The following is a 19395-nucleotide window of genomic DNA, read 5'->3' as shown; positions in this document are numbered from 1 at the left end:
CCATAGCATCGCGCAAGAAAAAATACAACCTTGAATAGGGAAACCACTACATAAAAGGCACATTCACGAGGCTCAACAAGAGTATGTCGGCATAGCGGCGTCGAACTACTGGTTAATTTCGAGACATCTTTCCCCCGAAACTGAAAGGTTTCTTGTGGCTATCGAAGATCAAGAGTAATACCAACAAAAAATTAATTAAAATTTGTCGTAGGTGACCCGACGGTAAAAAGTGACAGATGTAGGTGAGATAACGAAGTCCATTCAGGATATCACCGGTGGATGTAAAACTTTTGCATCAACGTATCTATCTGTAAAGATACTGCATCAAGAGCTCGCAGAATCTAGAAGACAATGGGAAATGAAAAAAAATGGGGACAGTTCCAATTATTGTGTCAAGAACAGAAGTAATACCAAAGAGCCTGTGCCTGATCGAAAACATAAAACTGCTAAACCTTAAGAAAAGCATCTATAAGTTATTGCAGAATTTGACGATATTATCCATATCTCGAGTCGTCAGAAAGTTCAAACGGAGATGACGTAGTTTAAGTGTATTATTTGTAAATAAAGGTAAAAAACAGAGTTCAATAACGTGGAAAGGACTCTGTCAGAGCTTCATTCTTCTGATATCTCAAATTAGTGAATGATGGATCCCCCTCCCCAGGAGGAAGTGCGATTGCCGTTTGGCACGAAATCTATAATAATAATAATAATAATAATAATAATAATAATAATAATAATAATAATAATAATAATAATAATAATAATAATAATAATAATAATCTAGGTTGCAATCAATAAGGTAAGAAAGAACTCTTAAAACTTATATATAAATTACTTTTAAAACTTATATTTTATATAATATGTCGAATTAACTGAATAACGAAAAATAAATATATACTATGTTTTATCAAATACAACAATACTTTCCTTATATATACCTAAGCTTAAATCCTAATCACTATCAGAAAGAGTTTTTGGGATTTGCTATTTCAGATATTGCCAAGTTGTTGGAAAATCAATGAATGAAATCCTTTTTTTTACATTCTACCCCTGACTATGAAAAGACAGGTTTGACAACTATGTAACGCGTTTTCCGTCTCTTGCTAATGCATTCGATTATTTGACTCTCCTTGTTTTACAAGCTCTTAGTCCGGGTGCCTTAGAAAGTTTTCAAAGTTATCTTTGCTCATTCTACATTTAATGTATATAAAGCCCAAGTTATATTCAAACTTTAGATTTAAATCATTATTTTTTTTATATAAATCTCACTTTTAATTTACTAAATACAAGTAAAGTGTAATACATACACTCTACTTGTATTTAAATCGCCCTTACTCAGCGTTTGTTTACATTGCGAAATAGCTGCATTGTCCTGGCAACATTGTCCTGACCGATATAACAGCTGATTTTGACAAACATAAATCAATGTTTATATTTGCATTTTGCATAAATACATGTTAAATATACAGTTACCAATGTATTTGTGCTATTATTAATCATATAATACTGTTATTTTAATTGGTGCATATTATCCAACCATTAAAAGTACGAACTTTATTTTAAAAAGCACGTCAGAATCCAATTTAAAAATTCTTTCATAGGTCCAAGGATTTTCTTAAAATCATTAATAAACCTGGTAAAAATAGAAATTACATCATTTTAAACCAATGCGGCGTCTCCCACCCTTTTAATAAGCGTTGATGACCTCAGGACTTTAGTGAATCTACGTCTGTGTACTCTGTAGTGTTATCAAAACAATTAAAGCTAGTTTTTAAATATACCAAAAATGGCCCAGCCAATTGTAAATCCTGTAAGTATTATCTTATTTATTGCAAATTTGAAATCTTTTTATTCAAAAATTAAATAATGGTTATTCTAAAAATATAGGAACTGCCTTTTGTTGGTGAAGTTCCTTCAGGACTTCAGCCAGGAAAGATGATCAGGTTTCAAGGCGTCACACATCCAGATAGCGATAGGTAACCATAATAAACACTGTTTTCCTATAAAATACTAAACTATCCTAATATAATCCTAAATAAACTATTTCACTATTTTTTTTATTATTTATTAAGATTCAATATAAATTTGGCTACTGGCCCAACTGCCAAACCTCGAGATGATACTGCTTTGCACCTATCAGTAAGGCTTAACCAAGGTAAATTATTATGATGTTATTACTATAGATATATACAACACAGATTTTTTCAGGTTATATTGCGAGAAATAGTTATAAAAATGGCTCATGGGATGATGAGCAGGGTAGTGGTAAATTGCCCATAGGCCAAGCTCAAAGTTTTGAGATAATCATCTTAGTCGATCCTCACCATTATAAGGTAGGCTTTTATTATTGTTAATCATCTCTTTGATCATCAAGAGTTACATGACATCATAATAAATGAATGGTTATAGGCAAACAGTGAACATAAATCTTGAATCTTATAGAAATTTTTATTGTACTATGAAAAAATAACATTTATAACCAAACAATTATAATTAATTAAGGTTTTTTTATTAACACAGTAACTTACATAAATATATAGAATAAAATTAAAATAAGAAAGTACCTGTACTAAAGCTAAGTCTCTCCAAGGTTATTCCATAATATGATATCATTAATAAAAAAGAGCATTCTGGACCCAAACTTTTAAAATTAATAAATGTAATAAAAGTGTTGGCCAAAGGGTTCTGCTCACAAGAACTGAAAATAGCTAAAATTATTCCAGTCTACACAAAGCAGTTACAGATGACAAACAATTACCATCCAATCTCTTTACTGAGCAAGATACTAGAAAAACTTTATAAAAAATCAATATGGTTTTCAAAAATAAAACAATACCCTTGAAGCAACTGTTGGCTTACTAAAATGAGTTAGGGGAGAGGGGGGTAAAATGATCCCCCTAGGAAAAAAATACTTTAAAATGGGAAAATATTTTTTTTAAACTTCAGTTTGATAGAATAGGCCTATAAAAGAGTAATTTCTCTTAATAAAACCACACTTTTAACAAAAAAAAATTCTTTACTTTTTAAAAATTTAACAAAATCATAAAAGTTGTAAAGGGATCATTTTACCTGCGTATTGGGGGTAAAACGATTCATTCTACAAAAAACTTAAAAAAAAATACTCTGACAGTATAATACCGAGATAAACTGTATTTAAAACCTAAGCTTTCTCTCAACTTTTGCTAGTGCTAAAGGAACATCGGAGCAATGTTCGTAAATAAATTCATCCTCATCTTCTTCAACCCCCGCACACAATTCGTGAGCCCATTCTAAACACTTTTTGCATTGAATCCAACCATCAACTGATGTAAAATATTCTTCACAGCAGTAAAGACAAGTTGGATTTGTCTCGTCTTCCGAATCCGAAGAGTTGGAAAGGCTTTTATTTTATTTCCATTTTTCGGTGTCTTCTGCTTTAGTGTCTTCTTGTCATTTCTCTTTTTTGTTTTAATTGTGTTTTCTTTTACTTCCTTTTTCTTGATACTTTCTTGAAGCGCAGTTTTGTATGGCATGCTGGTCAAGACTGCACTTCCACAAGACTTTCTCTTTCTTGTGTTTCTCTTGCCTTGAATTTTTGGAAACGGTTGACATTCTTGTGGTGTTACTGAAAAAGATGAATTTATTTGTTGATCTCGTTTTGAGCTGGGCCCAGGCTCAGGATTCAAGTACGGATCGTTTGAATTACTAGCATCATTATCAGAAGCTATATTGGATATGTCTGTCAATGGGTTACATGGATTGGAACCTGGTGCCACATCTTCTACAGTTTCATCAGTCTCACTAGGTATTTGATCGGTTACTTCAGCGGCCAAAAAGTCAACATCTGAAAAAAACCTCTGAGTCAAATGGAAATATGCCAGTTTTACGAAACCCGTTTATCCCATTTGATGGTATGCAAGCCTTTAAGTAGCCTGCGCAAAATATTTGACTTATTTGAAACACCGTCACGGTTCTACCAGGATGATTGTTTAACCATTTTTCCAATGCTTGGTCTAAATAAACACTAAGGGGACCCATAACAGCAACGTCCAACGGCTGCAGCTTGTGAGTACAGTGTGGAGGTAAACACAAGATGGTTACAAAGTTTTCTCTGGCACTTAAAATAACATCGAGATTTCTTGTGTGCGATAAATGTCCATCTAATATAAGTAATACTGGCGCATCCTTACTCGGCTTGACGAATGATACGAAGTGAGTAAACCACTGCTTAAAAACTTCGGTACGCATCCAACCACTTTCATTACACGTAAAAATGGTACCCGGAGGAGCTCCATCTGTTAGTTCGACCTTCATTCGCTTTCTACTAAAAATAAGCATCGGTGGGACAAAACTTCCAGCAGCTGATACACAAACCACTGCTGTCGTCGAAACCCCACGCTCCGCTGATGTTTTAGAGTAAATCTCTTTCAACAAATTGATGAACTTTGTCACAACTGGTTTATTAAAGGCTCTTGCCCTAGCAGCTGACGTCGCTTCAGGACACCTCAAGAAAATCTCTGGATGTCTTCTTCTAAAACCGCTTAGCTTTCAGCAAGTTAATAAGCTAGTTGTCGCAAATCACGAGTTGTGAGTCCATACATCCTGCTTTCAAAATCTAGGATATGAGTTACTAACTCTTGCTCTTGTTCCAGCGAAAATACAGGGTGGCAGCTCCTAAGTGACTTTATCTCTAGCTTTGCTACCTTATTTTTGTCCATTACACGCCGTTTAAGCGACATTCTTGGTAAGTTAAAGATTCGGGCAGCGGTTTTCACAGGCATTCCTTGCTTAACTTCTGCTATGGCATTTTTCATGTGCTCAGCATCCCAATTTTGCCTCTTGGTTATTCGCTTATATGTTCGTGGCATCCTGTAAAAATACGACGTAAAATGAGTTTGTAAATAAAAATTAGGATTTATAACAATTTGGTAAGAACTAGGGGGTAAAATGATCCCCTTTTTAAAACGGGATCGTTTTGCCCCACGCTTAGAGGATCGTTTTACCCCAAAGTGACATGCAGTACCATTTGTTAAATGAAAATTAATTGACATATATTAATTGAAAACAAAAACCACAAATCAACTCAGCATCCCTTCCTCAACAAAACAACGTAAGAAGAAGATGGATCAGTCACATTGTTAAAAAAATAAATAAAACAAAACAAATACCTTACCTTATATTATAAATCTAAAAAACACAAGTTCACGTAGCACTTGTTGGATTCGAACTGAATCGCAATTCCGATTGTGGTCTATTTATAACCTCTTCGCCTAGAACATTGTTGCCAATATTACGCTTATTTTGCATAAAATGGGAACTTTTAAGTTGCGGGATCATTTCAACCCGCAGGGATCATTTTACCCCCATCTCCCCTACTGGTGAATTCAATAGAAATAAGTTTGTTATGGTAGCATATATTGATTTGCACAAATCCTTCAATATCATGGGCTCAGAGTAGTTCACTTTGTACAAAAATTATTGAAAAACTATACAGCTTATTTTGTGAAACTTACACTTAACATTATAAATGTATTACTTTTGTAGCGGGTGACACAAGAAATAGGGAACATACTTAATAACTTTTTTGCTTTTCAAGATAAACTAATGAAATTTGGTATATCAATGCAATAGTTATATAATAGTTATATAAGAGTATCTTTTGACATGTTTTGCTATTTTTCATCACTTTTGGTTTAACAGGAAGTAACTAACTTTTTCATATTAAATAGGACAATTGTTATATTATTACATATTTTAATAGAAAATAATATTCTGAGAAACATGATATCGTATTTGCTACTTTTTGTTTCGTACTCATAGAACACATCAGTTTTGTAAATTTTTAAATAGGATACCATGAATGCCCGAAAGTTTTAATTTTTAATCAAGTAATCATGTAAAAATAATATTCATTGTGATTTATTACTTAACTCAGTTTTTCAGAAATACAGTCAGTAAATATTTCAAATATTAGTAAACACTAAAATCCTTTAAAAAAACTGGGGCAAATTTATTTGAATGACAAATAGTCATGTATTATCTCAATTGAAAATTAATTCAAGAACGCGTCAAAACGCAGCCTTCTATTTAAGAAATCAAAACCTTCTACGCTATTTCTATTAACTAAATGCATTTATTTACATGACTTATTTTTTTTCTGCTTATGGGCTTATTAATTCACCGATTTCAAAAATCAAATAATCATATCAAATTATTGGGAAAAAAACCTTGTTTCAAAAGTGGTTGTTCCCAATAACATGCTATTTAAAACTTAAAGTAAATGCCAAAATTACTGGTTTGGATATTTTAAATAGGACTGTAAAAGATTGATGTCATAAAATGTAGTGAAGTCTATTTTTCCATGATTACTTCAGTAAAAATTAAAACTTTCAATGCATTCATGACACCTCATTTGAAAATTTAAAAACTTGATTTTGTTTATAAGTATTCCCTTTTTCCTATGTCACCCGGTATATAAAAGGTAAAAAACATTTTATACTATTATTATAAATGCAAAAAGCAGTAAAGAATGAGACCTCTCGAGTATCCCTTACATGTGCAAAATATTAAATATCTGCTAATAAAATCAAAATACCTTTTGTTTGCCGACAACAAGATAAAGATGAACCAGAAAGAGCTATGAATTGCTATTTACCTGGTAAAATACTTTGATTGATTGTTCTATAACAAATTAAGTATAAATATTTTTTGGACCACCCTGTATAAAAAAATTGTTAATGTAAAAGTTGTAGGATTGGTCATATAGTTTTTGCAAAATATAGTGTTATGTTTACAGGATTTGCTAAAAAAAACAAAAAAGGAAACATTTCTTAAAGGACAGTCTTTTATTTTTTAAATGCTAGGTCTTCTGATTCGTCGTTCAAAAATACAATGCTTTATTAACAATTTGCGCACCTGGAAATATTGTAGTTCAAAGATGGTTGCCTGGATTTCATTACAGACGAGTATAAGATGGACAAATTTGCATATTGTTGCAATTGTTTTGTAGCTAAGAAACCTAAAAAAAAAAAAAAACTTACATTGATAGATAGAGCAGTAATATGAAATTCATTTATGTACCTATATTCCTAATTTCTTTTTGTGAGTTCTTGTACTATGTGTTATACAAATGAAGAGAAACGCGAAATATTACTAGAATTTTAAATTCTATAAGCCAACTTAACCAGGAAATCTGGATCTATAAAGTATAGAAAGAGACTTTTACAGTTGTATTGATCAAAATTGTGAGCACATTCGGTAATTGTGAAATGTTACTATTTTAGTACAAAATGTACACAAAAAGAAGTATAAGAGGTCCTTTTTAAATCCAAAACCAAGTAATTTCAAGATATCACAGTCAATAAATGTATCCCTTTTGATAATAAAATACTAGATTTTGCGATGATATTTAATTTTTTGCTGTCTGATTGATTTAAAATGGTAAGGAATTAGACCACGTGTCATATGACCTCTTTCTTATGAGCAGTGACCAATGATTACTTTAGTTTGGACTATATTACATGTATGATTTTTATTAGAGCGTATTCCTTCTAAAAATTGAACAAGAAGACCGTTTCATGAGAAAAAAATTAAAATAACAGTGTTTTAAATTAATATAATGATTAAATAAAAACATTGTTAATTGAACAACTTTAAATGTTTGTTGAAAACACACAACTGAAGTAATTTGAACACTGTTCTTATTAGGTAATAAATGTTATGAAAAATTGAACTAAATAGGAATAATTCTATTATAAACAAGCATAGCTGGAATAAATTTTAATATAAGTGAAAAAAATTAGTAAGAACTATTCCTTCAAGAATATTGCCCTCTAGGGAATCACATACGTTGTACATGAACTTGTTTATCAATTCGGTATTGTGTTTTTAATACTACAATTGACAAGATTTAATCATTATCTCACTCGAATCACTCTCAATCACTTACCAGTTTATATGTATAAAGTTAGGTACTTTTTTTAGATAGCAGTCAACGGTCAACATTTCTGCGAGTTTCCCCATAGGATTCCTTATGATCAAGTTACCCATCTCCTTATTGATGGTGATGTGTCAATAACCTTAATTTCCTTTGAAGGCATCGCTCTTGCTGGTAACCCTCTCCTCCACATTTTTACCTTAAATATAAACCTAAACAACTTCCTTTTACAGATGACTTAACTTCTAGCCAAGCTTCTCAAGTAAACGCAGAAGGTCCTCAATTTGCCCCACCCGCTGGGCAATACGGACCACCACCAGGCGCTTACGGTCCACCACCAGGTGCTTACGGTGCACCACCTCCGAATTTTGGGGGTTATGGTCCGCCGCCCCAAGAGCAACAGTCGCAATTTGGAGGAATCTTTGAGCAAGCCCAAGACATTTTAGCGGGAGCGATAAGAACTGGGGCAGCCGAAAAGTTGCTCAGCAGCATCTTGCATTCTAGTGGACAGGGACAGCAGCAACCGCAGGGCTATGCCCCACAAAATGCCGTAAGTTTTGTTTTTTTTTGTTTGAATTGCTAGTGCAAGGTGTTTCAACATTTTAACGTGGATTTTTCTATACTGGGCATTAACGGTATGACTGGCCAAAGCATCTTTGACTTCTATTATTCTCTAGCATTCTGCCTTTACATGTCTACTGCTTAGTTCTATTAATCATATTGTCAATAAATCAATCAATTAGTTCTATAAATCATACAGGGGGTTCGAAAAATAGACGGAGATATTTCAATGGGTGATTTCTTGTAAAAAAATACGAGAAAAAGTTTCTATATATCATCAGCAAATATTATTAGCAAAAAAATGTACGCCACTGCCTTTTTTTCAACTTTAATATTTGCTGTTTGATTGAGCATTTAAAAATACAACTTTTTCGCCTCTTGTATTTTTTTCGTATCTCACTTCGTTTCCGACAAAAAAAAAATACTGTTTTATTGCTTGCCACTGGACAAAATTGGTTTATTAATTTTTGGTAAAAAAATGACAGGTGCCTTGGAAAACAAAAAATCATTTCTGCATGGAGATTTGACATTGACAAGTGTCAGTTCTCCTAGAAAAATAATTAATATTAATAAAAAATTAATATAAAAAAAAACATGCTTCACCCTGTATCTTGAAAACTGTGCATTTCCGGACCCATGTTTATAGAAACTTTTTTTCATATTTTTTTACAAGGAATTACCCATAAAATATTTCCGTCTATTTTTCGAAAACCCTGTATAGTTCATTAATCATTGTATTAATTAAGGCTCAAAAATTGTACTTTTAAAATTTTACAGGAGCAACAAAAAACTGGTTGGTTAAATTGTAATTTGTTATTTTATTTATTTCACAATTATAATATGACTTTGTGGGTTTTGTACTTTCAGCAGTTTGTCAATTTTGACGTAATAGACTAATAAGTATCCTGTCCTGGGAAGAGCGTCAGCGAATAAATGTTGAGTATTGCTTTTATTCGATGAGCACAACCTATATTAATGTATTTTGTATGATTGTACAAAAATGGAAGTGCTAATTAATATGGCTTTATATGCCACAATACAGATTCATTATGTTCCCCAAATTTATATATTTTAAAATATAATTGATAACATCTAATATACAAAACTATTTGTAAATAGCTGAAACCGTTGTGGATAATTTTTGAAACACCTTGTATATTTGTTTAACAATTTGGCTTTTAGGCGGTATTAATCAAATACAACTTTTGACAATAAAAATATAAATGAACAATTTCCATTTCTCGAATTTAAAAGTTGCATGAGCATGTAGATCTGTGTTTTGTATTAATGTGTGTAGTTTTCCTGACTATAGATTTAGAAATAACCATACAAATCGTTCTTGCATATTAACATTTTTATTGTATAGAGGGTGTTTAGTGAAAGATTTGGTAAATGAAGAGAGTGTATTTCTTGAAATATGTTACTGTAAGGATATAAAATCCGTGCTATCCCCTATAAGTGTTGAATGGCTCGCTATATTTAGATAAAATATCTGATGATCATTTTTAAGTGTTTCAGATTTCAGATTTATGGTCTTAGATATACTTTATAAATATTCTTATAGAAGCCAAGTTGACTAACTTGTTAGTTAAGTTAGTCCACTATCAATTTGTTTCATAAGTTGACTGGTCCATATAGTTGAAGGAGCTAATAGACTAAAGATTTTGAAGCTAATTTATTCTCCAGATAGAGGAAATCCAATCTAATCTGCGATTCAAAAAAAAATTCTTTGACTATGTTAGTGGATCATCATCTATATTTTGTTGAAGGCCTAAGATTTGTGGAGAAAGACTATCTCGCATACACGTTATGGTTAATTCCTTAAGGTATGTGGCATAGAAATCTGGTGATTCGCTCCACTATAGAATAGATTTTATCCTGAATTAATTTTTTTTAGCCCTAAGTCTTGCTGCATAAAACTTTCCCATGTTTAGCAAGAGCCTGTTAACTCACCTTTAGGATGCCGGGTGCTGACTTCATTTGCAGTAGAAGCATAAAAAGTTCTATCTACTATCTACACTGGTGGCCAAAAGTAGATTGACATCTACTTATTTTTCAAATTTGTTTATATCACGGTTTAGGAAATGATAAATTAGGTGGGTCAATACGTGATTAAAAAACAACGGTGCCTATTTGTAATGTTTAATTATATTTAAACTATTATTCGTAATACCCAATTTTATTAAAAAAAAATTAAAAAACTAAACAATTTTCAAGTGGCCAAAATTAAATTGACAAATTCAAAGCTTACTAAAATAAAAATAAGTATAGAAAATTTAAAGGGTTTTATTCAATAATGCGTTGCATAGCCTCTATTTCTTCTCACTTCCACCAACCTTTTGGGCATTGACCTAATTAAATTGTCAATATAGGACGTGTTTTGAAATTTTGAAATTTTTACATCGGATGTGACGATCAATGTAATCCCAAATGTTCTCGATCGGATTTAGGTCCGGTGACTGTGACGGCCATTTGATAACATTATTTTTTTCTTGGGTCAACCCTTGCTTAACGACCTTGGATGCGTGTTTCGGATCGTTATCATGTTGTTATCATGTCGTTATCATAAATGTAGTAGTGGTTGAGTGGCATAACTTCATCCGCTTAAGGTACCATAACATCCTGCAGTATGTCTTTATACATGAAGCGATCCATCGTGCCTTCTATCAAGTGTAGTGGACCCATCCCATAGCCCGAAAAACACCCCCACACCATCACGGAACCACCTCCATGCTTGACTGTGGACACCGTATATTTCGGAGCATACCTTTGGTTCACAGGACGCCTAACATATCTTTTGCCATCCGAATTAATCAAATTGAACTTTGATTCATCACTAAAAATAACCTTTTTCCATTCGGAGACTGTCCAGTGACTATATTCTCGAGCAAAGCTCAATCGCGCCCGTACGTTTTTTAAACTTAGCAGTGGTTTCTTTGCAGGGCGTCTTATTTTTAAATCACTATATTGAAGTCTCCTTCTAATGGTACGACAACTAACTGAACCCACACCTTCTTTTTCCAAATGCAGCTTGATTTCTTTTGAAGTTGCGAATGGGTCAAGTTTTGCTTTTTTCAAAATTAATTTGTCAACACGACTAGTGCTCTTCTTTGGTCGGCCAGTTTTTTTTAGAGGAACAAAACTTCCACGGAGATTAAAATTTTTTATTATTTGACTTACTGTTGCCCTCAAAAGAGAAAATTTTCGAACAATATCCGCCTGTTTAACCCCTTTCCGGTAATCGTCGATTATTCGCATCTTAATATCGATCGATAAAGTTATACCACGTGGCATTATGAATATTTTTCAAAACTAATAGTAAGGAAAGTCAAATCAACAGAAACCAACGCATAAAACTCAGAGACTGAATAAATATGTTGTTTGTCAATCCAATTTTGGCCACCTAGCAGTCAAATAAAATTATTGGAATTTGATAAAAAAAATATTAATAAGTGCAAGCAGTAAAAATCTATGGAATTTGTTTCTTTAAACTATGTTGTTTGCATTCCTGAACACTAATAAGCTCAACCGGTTTTTCCTTTGCTTCAGATAAAATATATCCATAAAAATGGAATTTGTCAATCTACCATGGCTATCTGGCCACCAGTGTATCTCCTCTAGATTCTTCATAGCTAGATTTCAGATGCCGTGTTTTTCTGATAATATCACTAACTCTCTCGCTGCGATCTGGGATCTCATCAAAAAACTGTCCACTAATCACTATTAAAAGACGTTGAAAATGCTCTTCTTTGATCCCTTGAAGAAAAGAAGACCGTGTTAGAGAACTATTCCCTAATATTAGGGAGAGTTATAGGGTTGTAAAACCTTGAAGTCTTTCAGTAGTAGCTTCTAGGTTTCTTAATATTAATCTTTCTACGACTTCCCATGGCTGATAGATCCGGTGAGTGAACTACTCATTCCTTGTTCGAATCGCGATCAGTTGAAAATAATTTCCAAATGCCCGTAATCAATTTAATTTCTGTTAAAATTTATGATATCTTTTGCGAGATTAATCCCTTAACATAATCCGTAACTTAGTTAGAAATGTCGCAACGCTTTTAACTCGAACTCAAATACCCCTTAGGGAAGTAATGGAGGCTACGTAATTCCTTTTTTAAAGAAAAAGATATGTTGGCATGATGGGTTCTCTTCATTATATTCAATGGTTGCAAATATCACGTGGAGGGGTTTGAGGAACAAGCAACCAATATCTACAACAAATCTATGCTTTGGTTCCGCTATTTAAAAGACACCTTTGTAATATAGCATAGAGTAACAATAACTCAACTTCATTCGATACTATCTCCCTAAGATCATCTAGTCAGTAACATTTTGATTCCAAGGAGTTTTTTGCGACAAAAGTTTGAATCATCGGAGGTTTACATAAAAGGGCAGTTACCATTTGCAATAATGTCAAAGAATTGAGGACGGAAATAGAATTTACCCTAAAAGATTTCCAAAAGTTTATTCAGGAAGACTCGTGAATAGAACAGTCAACAAGGCCAAGCCTATAATCCCCCGTCTGGATAATATTCTATCAATTCTTCACACTTCATTTACTATAACGCAAAAGTAATACTTATATGCCATGTCAATTAAATAATAGCTTTGGACAATTTGACAGAGAATTGTCACATATTTTGATGCTTTCCCGGTTTTATCTGAATATATTGAGCATTTAAACATTTAGAAAAACGAAACTCGGTCTTCAAGGCATATTAACAGATATCTCAATGATTTTGGCAGTCAGAATTATTTATTTATTGCTCATTTTACCAACCCTCTTCATTAAGCACATCTTTTGCAATAACACCTTGTGCGTATTAGCCCTTTCCAGTAGAATAAAGCATCGCTTTCTATATTCTTATTAGACATTTGCAACCTTTAGTCGTCAAGAACTTTTTTATAAATTTAAAATAAAACAAGCACCGGGCATGGGAAACCCTTCTCTAGACCGTAGTGTAGTAGGACTAGCTGGTCTGATCGTAAATGGTGATTGTTTATTTATTATTTTTATTGGCATTGACATTGTGATTGTAAATTTAAAAACCCCTCACCATCAGAAATACGGTATCTATCCGGACCTGCCTACACAAGACACCACCCCACGTCAGGCTCAGGATGGAGCGTTAAGCAATCTGATTGCCGGCTCTGGAGGTACCGTCACCTCCGGACCAGCCCCTAATATTCCACAAAATACTCCTGGACCTTTTGAAAGTCTTTTGTCCGGGTTATTGAGCGGAAAAAAAGGGGAACAAGCTTCCCAAGGAGCCGAACCACAAGCTCATCCCGACGTATTGCAAGGGTTTTTGACAAATTTGTTGGGCGGAGGCGGACAGAATCCAGCTCAAACTGGAAATGTCCCTCAGAATCCTCAAGCAGCTGCCCCACCAACTCAACCTGATGCTTTGCAAGGATTTTTGACAAATTTGTTGGGAGGGAGTGGGCAAAATCCAGCTCAATCTGGAAATGTCCCCCAGAATCCTCAAGGGGCTGCCCCACAAACTCAACCTGATGCGTTGCAAGGATTTTTAACCAATTTGCTTGGAGGATCACACAATAATCCCTCTCAAGCTGGTGATGCTTCACAACAAAGCATTGGAGGAGGAGTGGACGCTCTATCAGGAATTTTCCAGAATTTGTTGAGCGGAAAAAAGGATCAAAACACTGATGCTACCAACAGTCAACCTCAAGCTAACTCGGATGTTTTGTCTGGAATATTGTCGAATCTGGTGGATCCAAAGACGGTTCAGAAAGAAGGCGAGGCAGGTGTACCCAACGCAGGGGTACCTCCTGCAGGTGCACCCAATCCCGCTGTACTTGCAGGGATACCCAGTGGAGAAGGCGCAGCAGCCGGATCCCCAGCTGATAAACAGACTCATCCTAACGCGGAGTTGTTGAATAATTTGTTGCAGGGGTTGTTGAATAAGGGTGGGCAGCAATCTGATAAGACCCAGCCAGATCCTCAACAAACCCCCAGACCACAGGGTTCGGATGAGGTGAGTTAATAGCGACTTATTAAATAAACAGTCACCAGTCTAAATGAACTAGTCGCACCCCAAGGTGGTCAAGGTTTCACGAAATGGAAATCGGTGGGAGGTAGAAAGAAATCACAGAGAAGCGACCTTTTGTTTGCCCCTACGATAACAGGTCTGGTCAATTCGGGTCTTCGAAATCAATATGTATATTTACGTGCAATCTAGTACAAACAGATCTAAGTTGCAAGTTAAAAAGAAAACGATACGGTTCCTTCTGCTGACTATGGTCTGATCCCAGTTTCTAGTTCCATAGATGAACATCGCAAACCTCCATAAAAATAAATTTTCCCTCTCAGCGGCTGGCGCAAGTGGGCGCAATCATTTTAATATTTGCAAAGATTATTATTTCTTTTCAGTTTTCAGTAAATGTAGTGTTGACGTTCAGTATTGGGGTTCTATCGAGACAGTTTGGGTTTTTAACACAAGTCTTTTGACACTTGGGTCTGTTTATAGCAACTATGACGATCTTGTTAAGTATTTCAGCAGAAAATACTTGAAATGAAGAAAAAATAGAGCTCGTATAACAAAAAGTGCTAAAATCAAAAGAGTTCTCACTCGTTTCTTTTTTTTTAATTTCCTACCTAATTTTTTTATAAATAAAATATATATATATACAGGTTAGCGAATAGAAGACTACACATAGGCATTATAAAACGCAACACCGCTTCTCGCTTACTTTCTGGTTGATAAGCGGCGCGGCGGATTCCGATCGTCTGATTTGCTCTTAGAACATTGAAAGGCTTTCAATGTTTAAAGGATTTGCTATTTCATACTGCACTGTTGAGTCTTAAAGCGCTATTTTAATTTTTTTTTATATTTATCATTATGACTATTTATAGCCCTTTCCAAAAAATTCAATTGATTAAATGGTTTTATGGAGACAATTCGACAGTACAATGCACGGATTTATTCTCAGTAAATTTTGATAATAGCCCTATTCCTTGTGCTAAATGTCAAATTTTGAGACATCTTTTTGCCTCCAAGAATGTAGAAATTGTCACATCAAAGCCCAAGAACCACCTATAAAAAGGGTCCAGGAGATAAAACGGCGGGAGGAAATGGTGTGTAGAGCTTTAGTTTTGGATTCAACACGATCGAGCAGAAGCGTTGGAGAGGAATTGGGTATGCACCATAAAACTGTGACGAGTATTTGAAAAAAACATGTATTCAAATGTTTGAAATATTCCAAAACTCAGGAGCTGTTTCCTGAAGACCAGTGACGAAAAATGGCACTTTGTGGAACCATGATGGAAAAGACAAATGAAATTAAAAATTTCTTAGAAAATATTATGTTTTCAGATGAGTCCTCTTTTTCATTACATGGTAAACACAATCCTTTATTGTTCGTTACTGGTCTCAGGAAAATGAGCACAGGAGTTTTCAGTTCTGTACTCATTACTCTCAAAAGTTAATGTTTGGGCAACCATATTATTGGCTATTTTTCATTGATGGTACTTTTGAGTTGCTACAAAACCAAGTTCTTCTTGCCGTTCACCTCCTCCCTGATATAGACTTGGGATGATCAGCCTATTTTCAACAAAATTGCTGTCCTGTTCATCATGCGATTAGAGTAAAAGAATTATTAACAAATACTTTTCCTAGCCGTCTTATTAGTGGGACGGGCAATATTAAATGGCCTTCAAGACCTCCCGATTTACAAGTCACCAAATGACTTGTATTTGTGGGGTTATCTTGAGGAGACTATTTATTAACATCATAATAGTAGACCAACGAATTTAGAGGAGTTAAGTAACAAAATTGTTGAATCTGCAATTCCATTTTACCTCAAACTCCTTTGAATGTAAGAAACAGCTTTTACGATAGGCTAACCTTTTGTTTGGCTAAAGAAGGAGGTCTTTTTGAGCCTTTTATTTAAATAATTATTTGTTAAGATTATTTAAATAGATTAGACTCCTGTGATGCTAGTTAAATAAGCACATACTCTGAAGCACAAGTTACTGTCTTTGATGCTGATAATTTTTGGTGAACTTTAAATGGTGACAAAAAGGTCCAGGATGAACTTTATTGATTCCTCGTATATAGGTCAATATAAGGTTTTGTATCGTCTGCAAAAATTGTAGAATCTCCTCCCATGTCTATAGAATCAGCAAGTCTCGAAAAGGTATAGTCTACCATGTCTTTTAAGAGCCATGGGGAAGATAATCCTAAGAGACCTAAAGGTACCACTTCCGTACGTTCCACGGTGCAACAGATCACCAGACTAGACAACCCACATATTACAAAAATTAAGGCTCTCAAAAACCAGGGATCAGGCACCCACTACCGATAGAAACTCTGGGTTTACCAAGATCAGTGCCATGACTTAGCTTAAAAATTATAGAGCTCAGATAACAGAGGTAAACAGAACGACATTAGTTTTAACCCAGCAAGTCAAGACATGACAAGAAAAAAAAATCGCCAATCCGTCTTTAGCTCTCGAGATGAAATCAACTCTGAAAGTTAGTAAGTTGGTAATATTATTGTTAGTACAGCAGAGCAAATGGCAGCTGCTCCAACAGCCTGTGCTTACATTAAAGCAACAATTGACTTGGGAATGGTATATCATTAGATAACATCACTAGATTAATAGTATCAGTATTAATAGTTTCAAAATAAGTATCCCAAGTATAAAAAATATATTATAAATATCTCGGCTGTCTGAATTTGGCAGAGAGGCTTTGAAAGGTCTATAATACTGTCACTTCTCTGTGATTTACTTCTATCCGTAACTAATTTATTTATAATGTTTAAAAGAAAATTATTTTAATTCATTTCAGGCTAAAAACAAAAAATCAACATTTAGATATGTATATTCTTATATACCTCTTTAACTTTTATAGGTGAAGGCCTTACTAAAATATGGATAAAGAATTTTCTCTCTCTAAAAGTTCTCTAAAGCTTTTTAGATCCTTACCTTACATAACAAGAATCATTAATCATTTTGCTTAAAGTCAGTCTTTCAAATAACTCCTATATTTGATGAAAAATATTAAAAATTTATTAAACAGCAATACGGCCAGTATCCCCACCCGCCACAACAAGAACAAAAGGGCCCCATGGAGTCTTTGCTTTCTGGAATTTTGGGAGGCGGTGGACAACAACAGGTAACACCATCAATTAGCGTGTTTCAATAGACTCTTCGGATAACAAGCCCACAAATTACTTTAACCCAGATGCGAAAGTCCATCAAAAACGAGAATCGATTTATGCGACCTCGAGAAAGTGGTCTCAGATAAACTGCATGGATGGTCTGGGAAAAGCGGCAGCCGCCAAACCGCATGGATGTAGAGTATCATATTTATTAAAATTGCATAAGCATAAACTACATTAATATAATTCGTGTACTGTTACAAAACTGATATAGCATAAGAATAAATCGACGTGTGATTCTTTAACTTACTTGAAAATAGCGTGCTAAAATATAGGTTGCTATGGTACCTAATTGTAATGTGAACGCGATGGATAATGAAAAAAACTTTGGCATCTGGGTTTGAGTAGTTTGTGATAAGACTATTTGAGAAATTACCAAAAGCAAAACTAAACAGCTTTAATATATTGAGAATCAAAAAAATTACTCTTGATACAGAGAGAGGAATCATAATTAAAGATACATTTTCCTTTAGCAACAACAAAGCCAAGGTGGACTGGGATCCATGGGAGGCATTTTGGGGTCATTGGCAGGGTCGTTATTACATAAACCAGTAAGTTGCTTTATTTACTAGTTTATGTCTTAAAGAGGTAATAACTTTGATGTTTTTGCAGGATCAAAATCAAGGGCACTACTAGTTTTATTAACTCTTGCGAAGAGACAATTATTATGTTGACTATAGCTTTATAGTGGTGGCAGCTTTTACTTAGTCTATTTATTTATAAGCATTTTTTTTTCATCAGTCTAACTTTAGTTTCCTTTTTTATATTTTGTTTAATACTCATTTTTGCATGCACAAAATGTTGGCCTATAATAGCCCCTTTCGTACGACGAATCTCGAAATCTAGTTATTGTTGGTAAGCTAATTAATAGTTATTTAAGAGAATCTATATCGTGTTATTTATTGATGTTAAATAAATAAATATAAGTCTAACTAAATCATATTTTTAATTTAAAATTAAATCCCGATCCGGATAATCTTTTATTTTATAGTAATATCTGGCTTAATTCTTTAGAGCACATCAAATTTTCAAGATGTCCAGTAAAAAAATAATAATTTTGCAGTGGTTGTGAACCCCATTAAAATAAAAATCCCATTTACAGTGTGTCCAAGATAACGATGTCTACCATGGGGATCTTGGAAAACAAAAGAGATACGAAGATGGTTAAATTAGAGAAAGGTTGCGCATTTTTAAGCCTAACAATATGCCGATTAGAAGGTTTTATAATTCTGAGTACTTCAGAAGGTATACCTAAAAAACCGACATTTGATGATATCGTCGAGATACTTTTTAAGCTTTACAAAACAACATTGATAGATTTTCCGTACGACGTTTTATTTCGGAGAAACGATCATCAATTTTATTTTTTTATATGCATATTGCATATTTTATTACGAATGCAACGATCTATGACACAATAAGATTCTACAATATTTAAATTGAAAAAAATGGGTTTTTATTAAATTCTGAATGTTTTGGTGGCGGTGAAATGATGGTGCTGAGAAAATGTTAAAATTGTTTTGTAGTAATGTTAAATCCTATGTTACAGCAACGTCATTGAAGCTGGTCGTACGTATTTAGATAACTATCTAAAGAGAAAACAACCCAGTAAAAAAATTTTGGGACGATTGGCCTCGAATCTTAAGCAGAATGGTGCATTCAAGATACCAGTATTGTCAAGAAATAATAAGCCCTACATTAAAGAAAATAATGTAGTATTAGATGTAACTG

General features: G+C 33.8%; 2 protein-coding genes across 7 annotated transcripts in view; one reads left to right on the top strand and one right to left on the bottom strand.

The window, feature by feature from the left end:
* The window catches only part of LOC126747854 (proteasomal ubiquitin receptor ADRM1 homolog), a 421821-nt gene that overhangs the window by 364291 nt on the left and 38135 nt on the right, over nt 1–19395 (bottom strand). The window lies entirely within an intron of this gene.
* Nucleotides 1398–18601, top strand: LOC126747805 (trithorax group protein osa-like). Of its 2 annotated transcripts, XM_050456704.1 has the most exons (11): nt 1398–1545; nt 1602–1810; nt 1888–1976; nt 2073–2155; nt 2209–2333; nt 7963–8089; nt 8149–8465; nt 13540–14475; nt 17523–17618; nt 18138–18215; nt 18277–18601. In XM_050456704.1, exons 2-11 carry the CDS (start codon nt 1787–1789, stop codon nt 18298–18300), a joined length of 1899 nt encoding a protein of 632 aa, XP_050312661.1. In that variant the 5' UTR covers nt 1398–1545; nt 1602–1786; the 3' UTR covers nt 18301–18601. The 2 variants fall into 2 exon arrangements, with proteins under 2 accessions (XP_050312661.1, XP_050312650.1); XM_050456693.1 differs by having other exon boundaries at nt 1453–1810.

The sequence above is a fragment of the Anthonomus grandis genome, chromosome 2, assembly GCF_022605725.1.
Source record: "Anthonomus grandis grandis chromosome 2, icAntGran1.3, whole genome shotgun sequence".
NCBI classification, from domain to species: Eukaryota; Metazoa; Arthropoda; class Insecta; order Coleoptera; family Curculionidae; genus Anthonomus; species Anthonomus grandis.
Note: the sequence above shows the minus strand (reverse complement) of the source record. Positions and strands in the feature narration are given on the sequence as shown.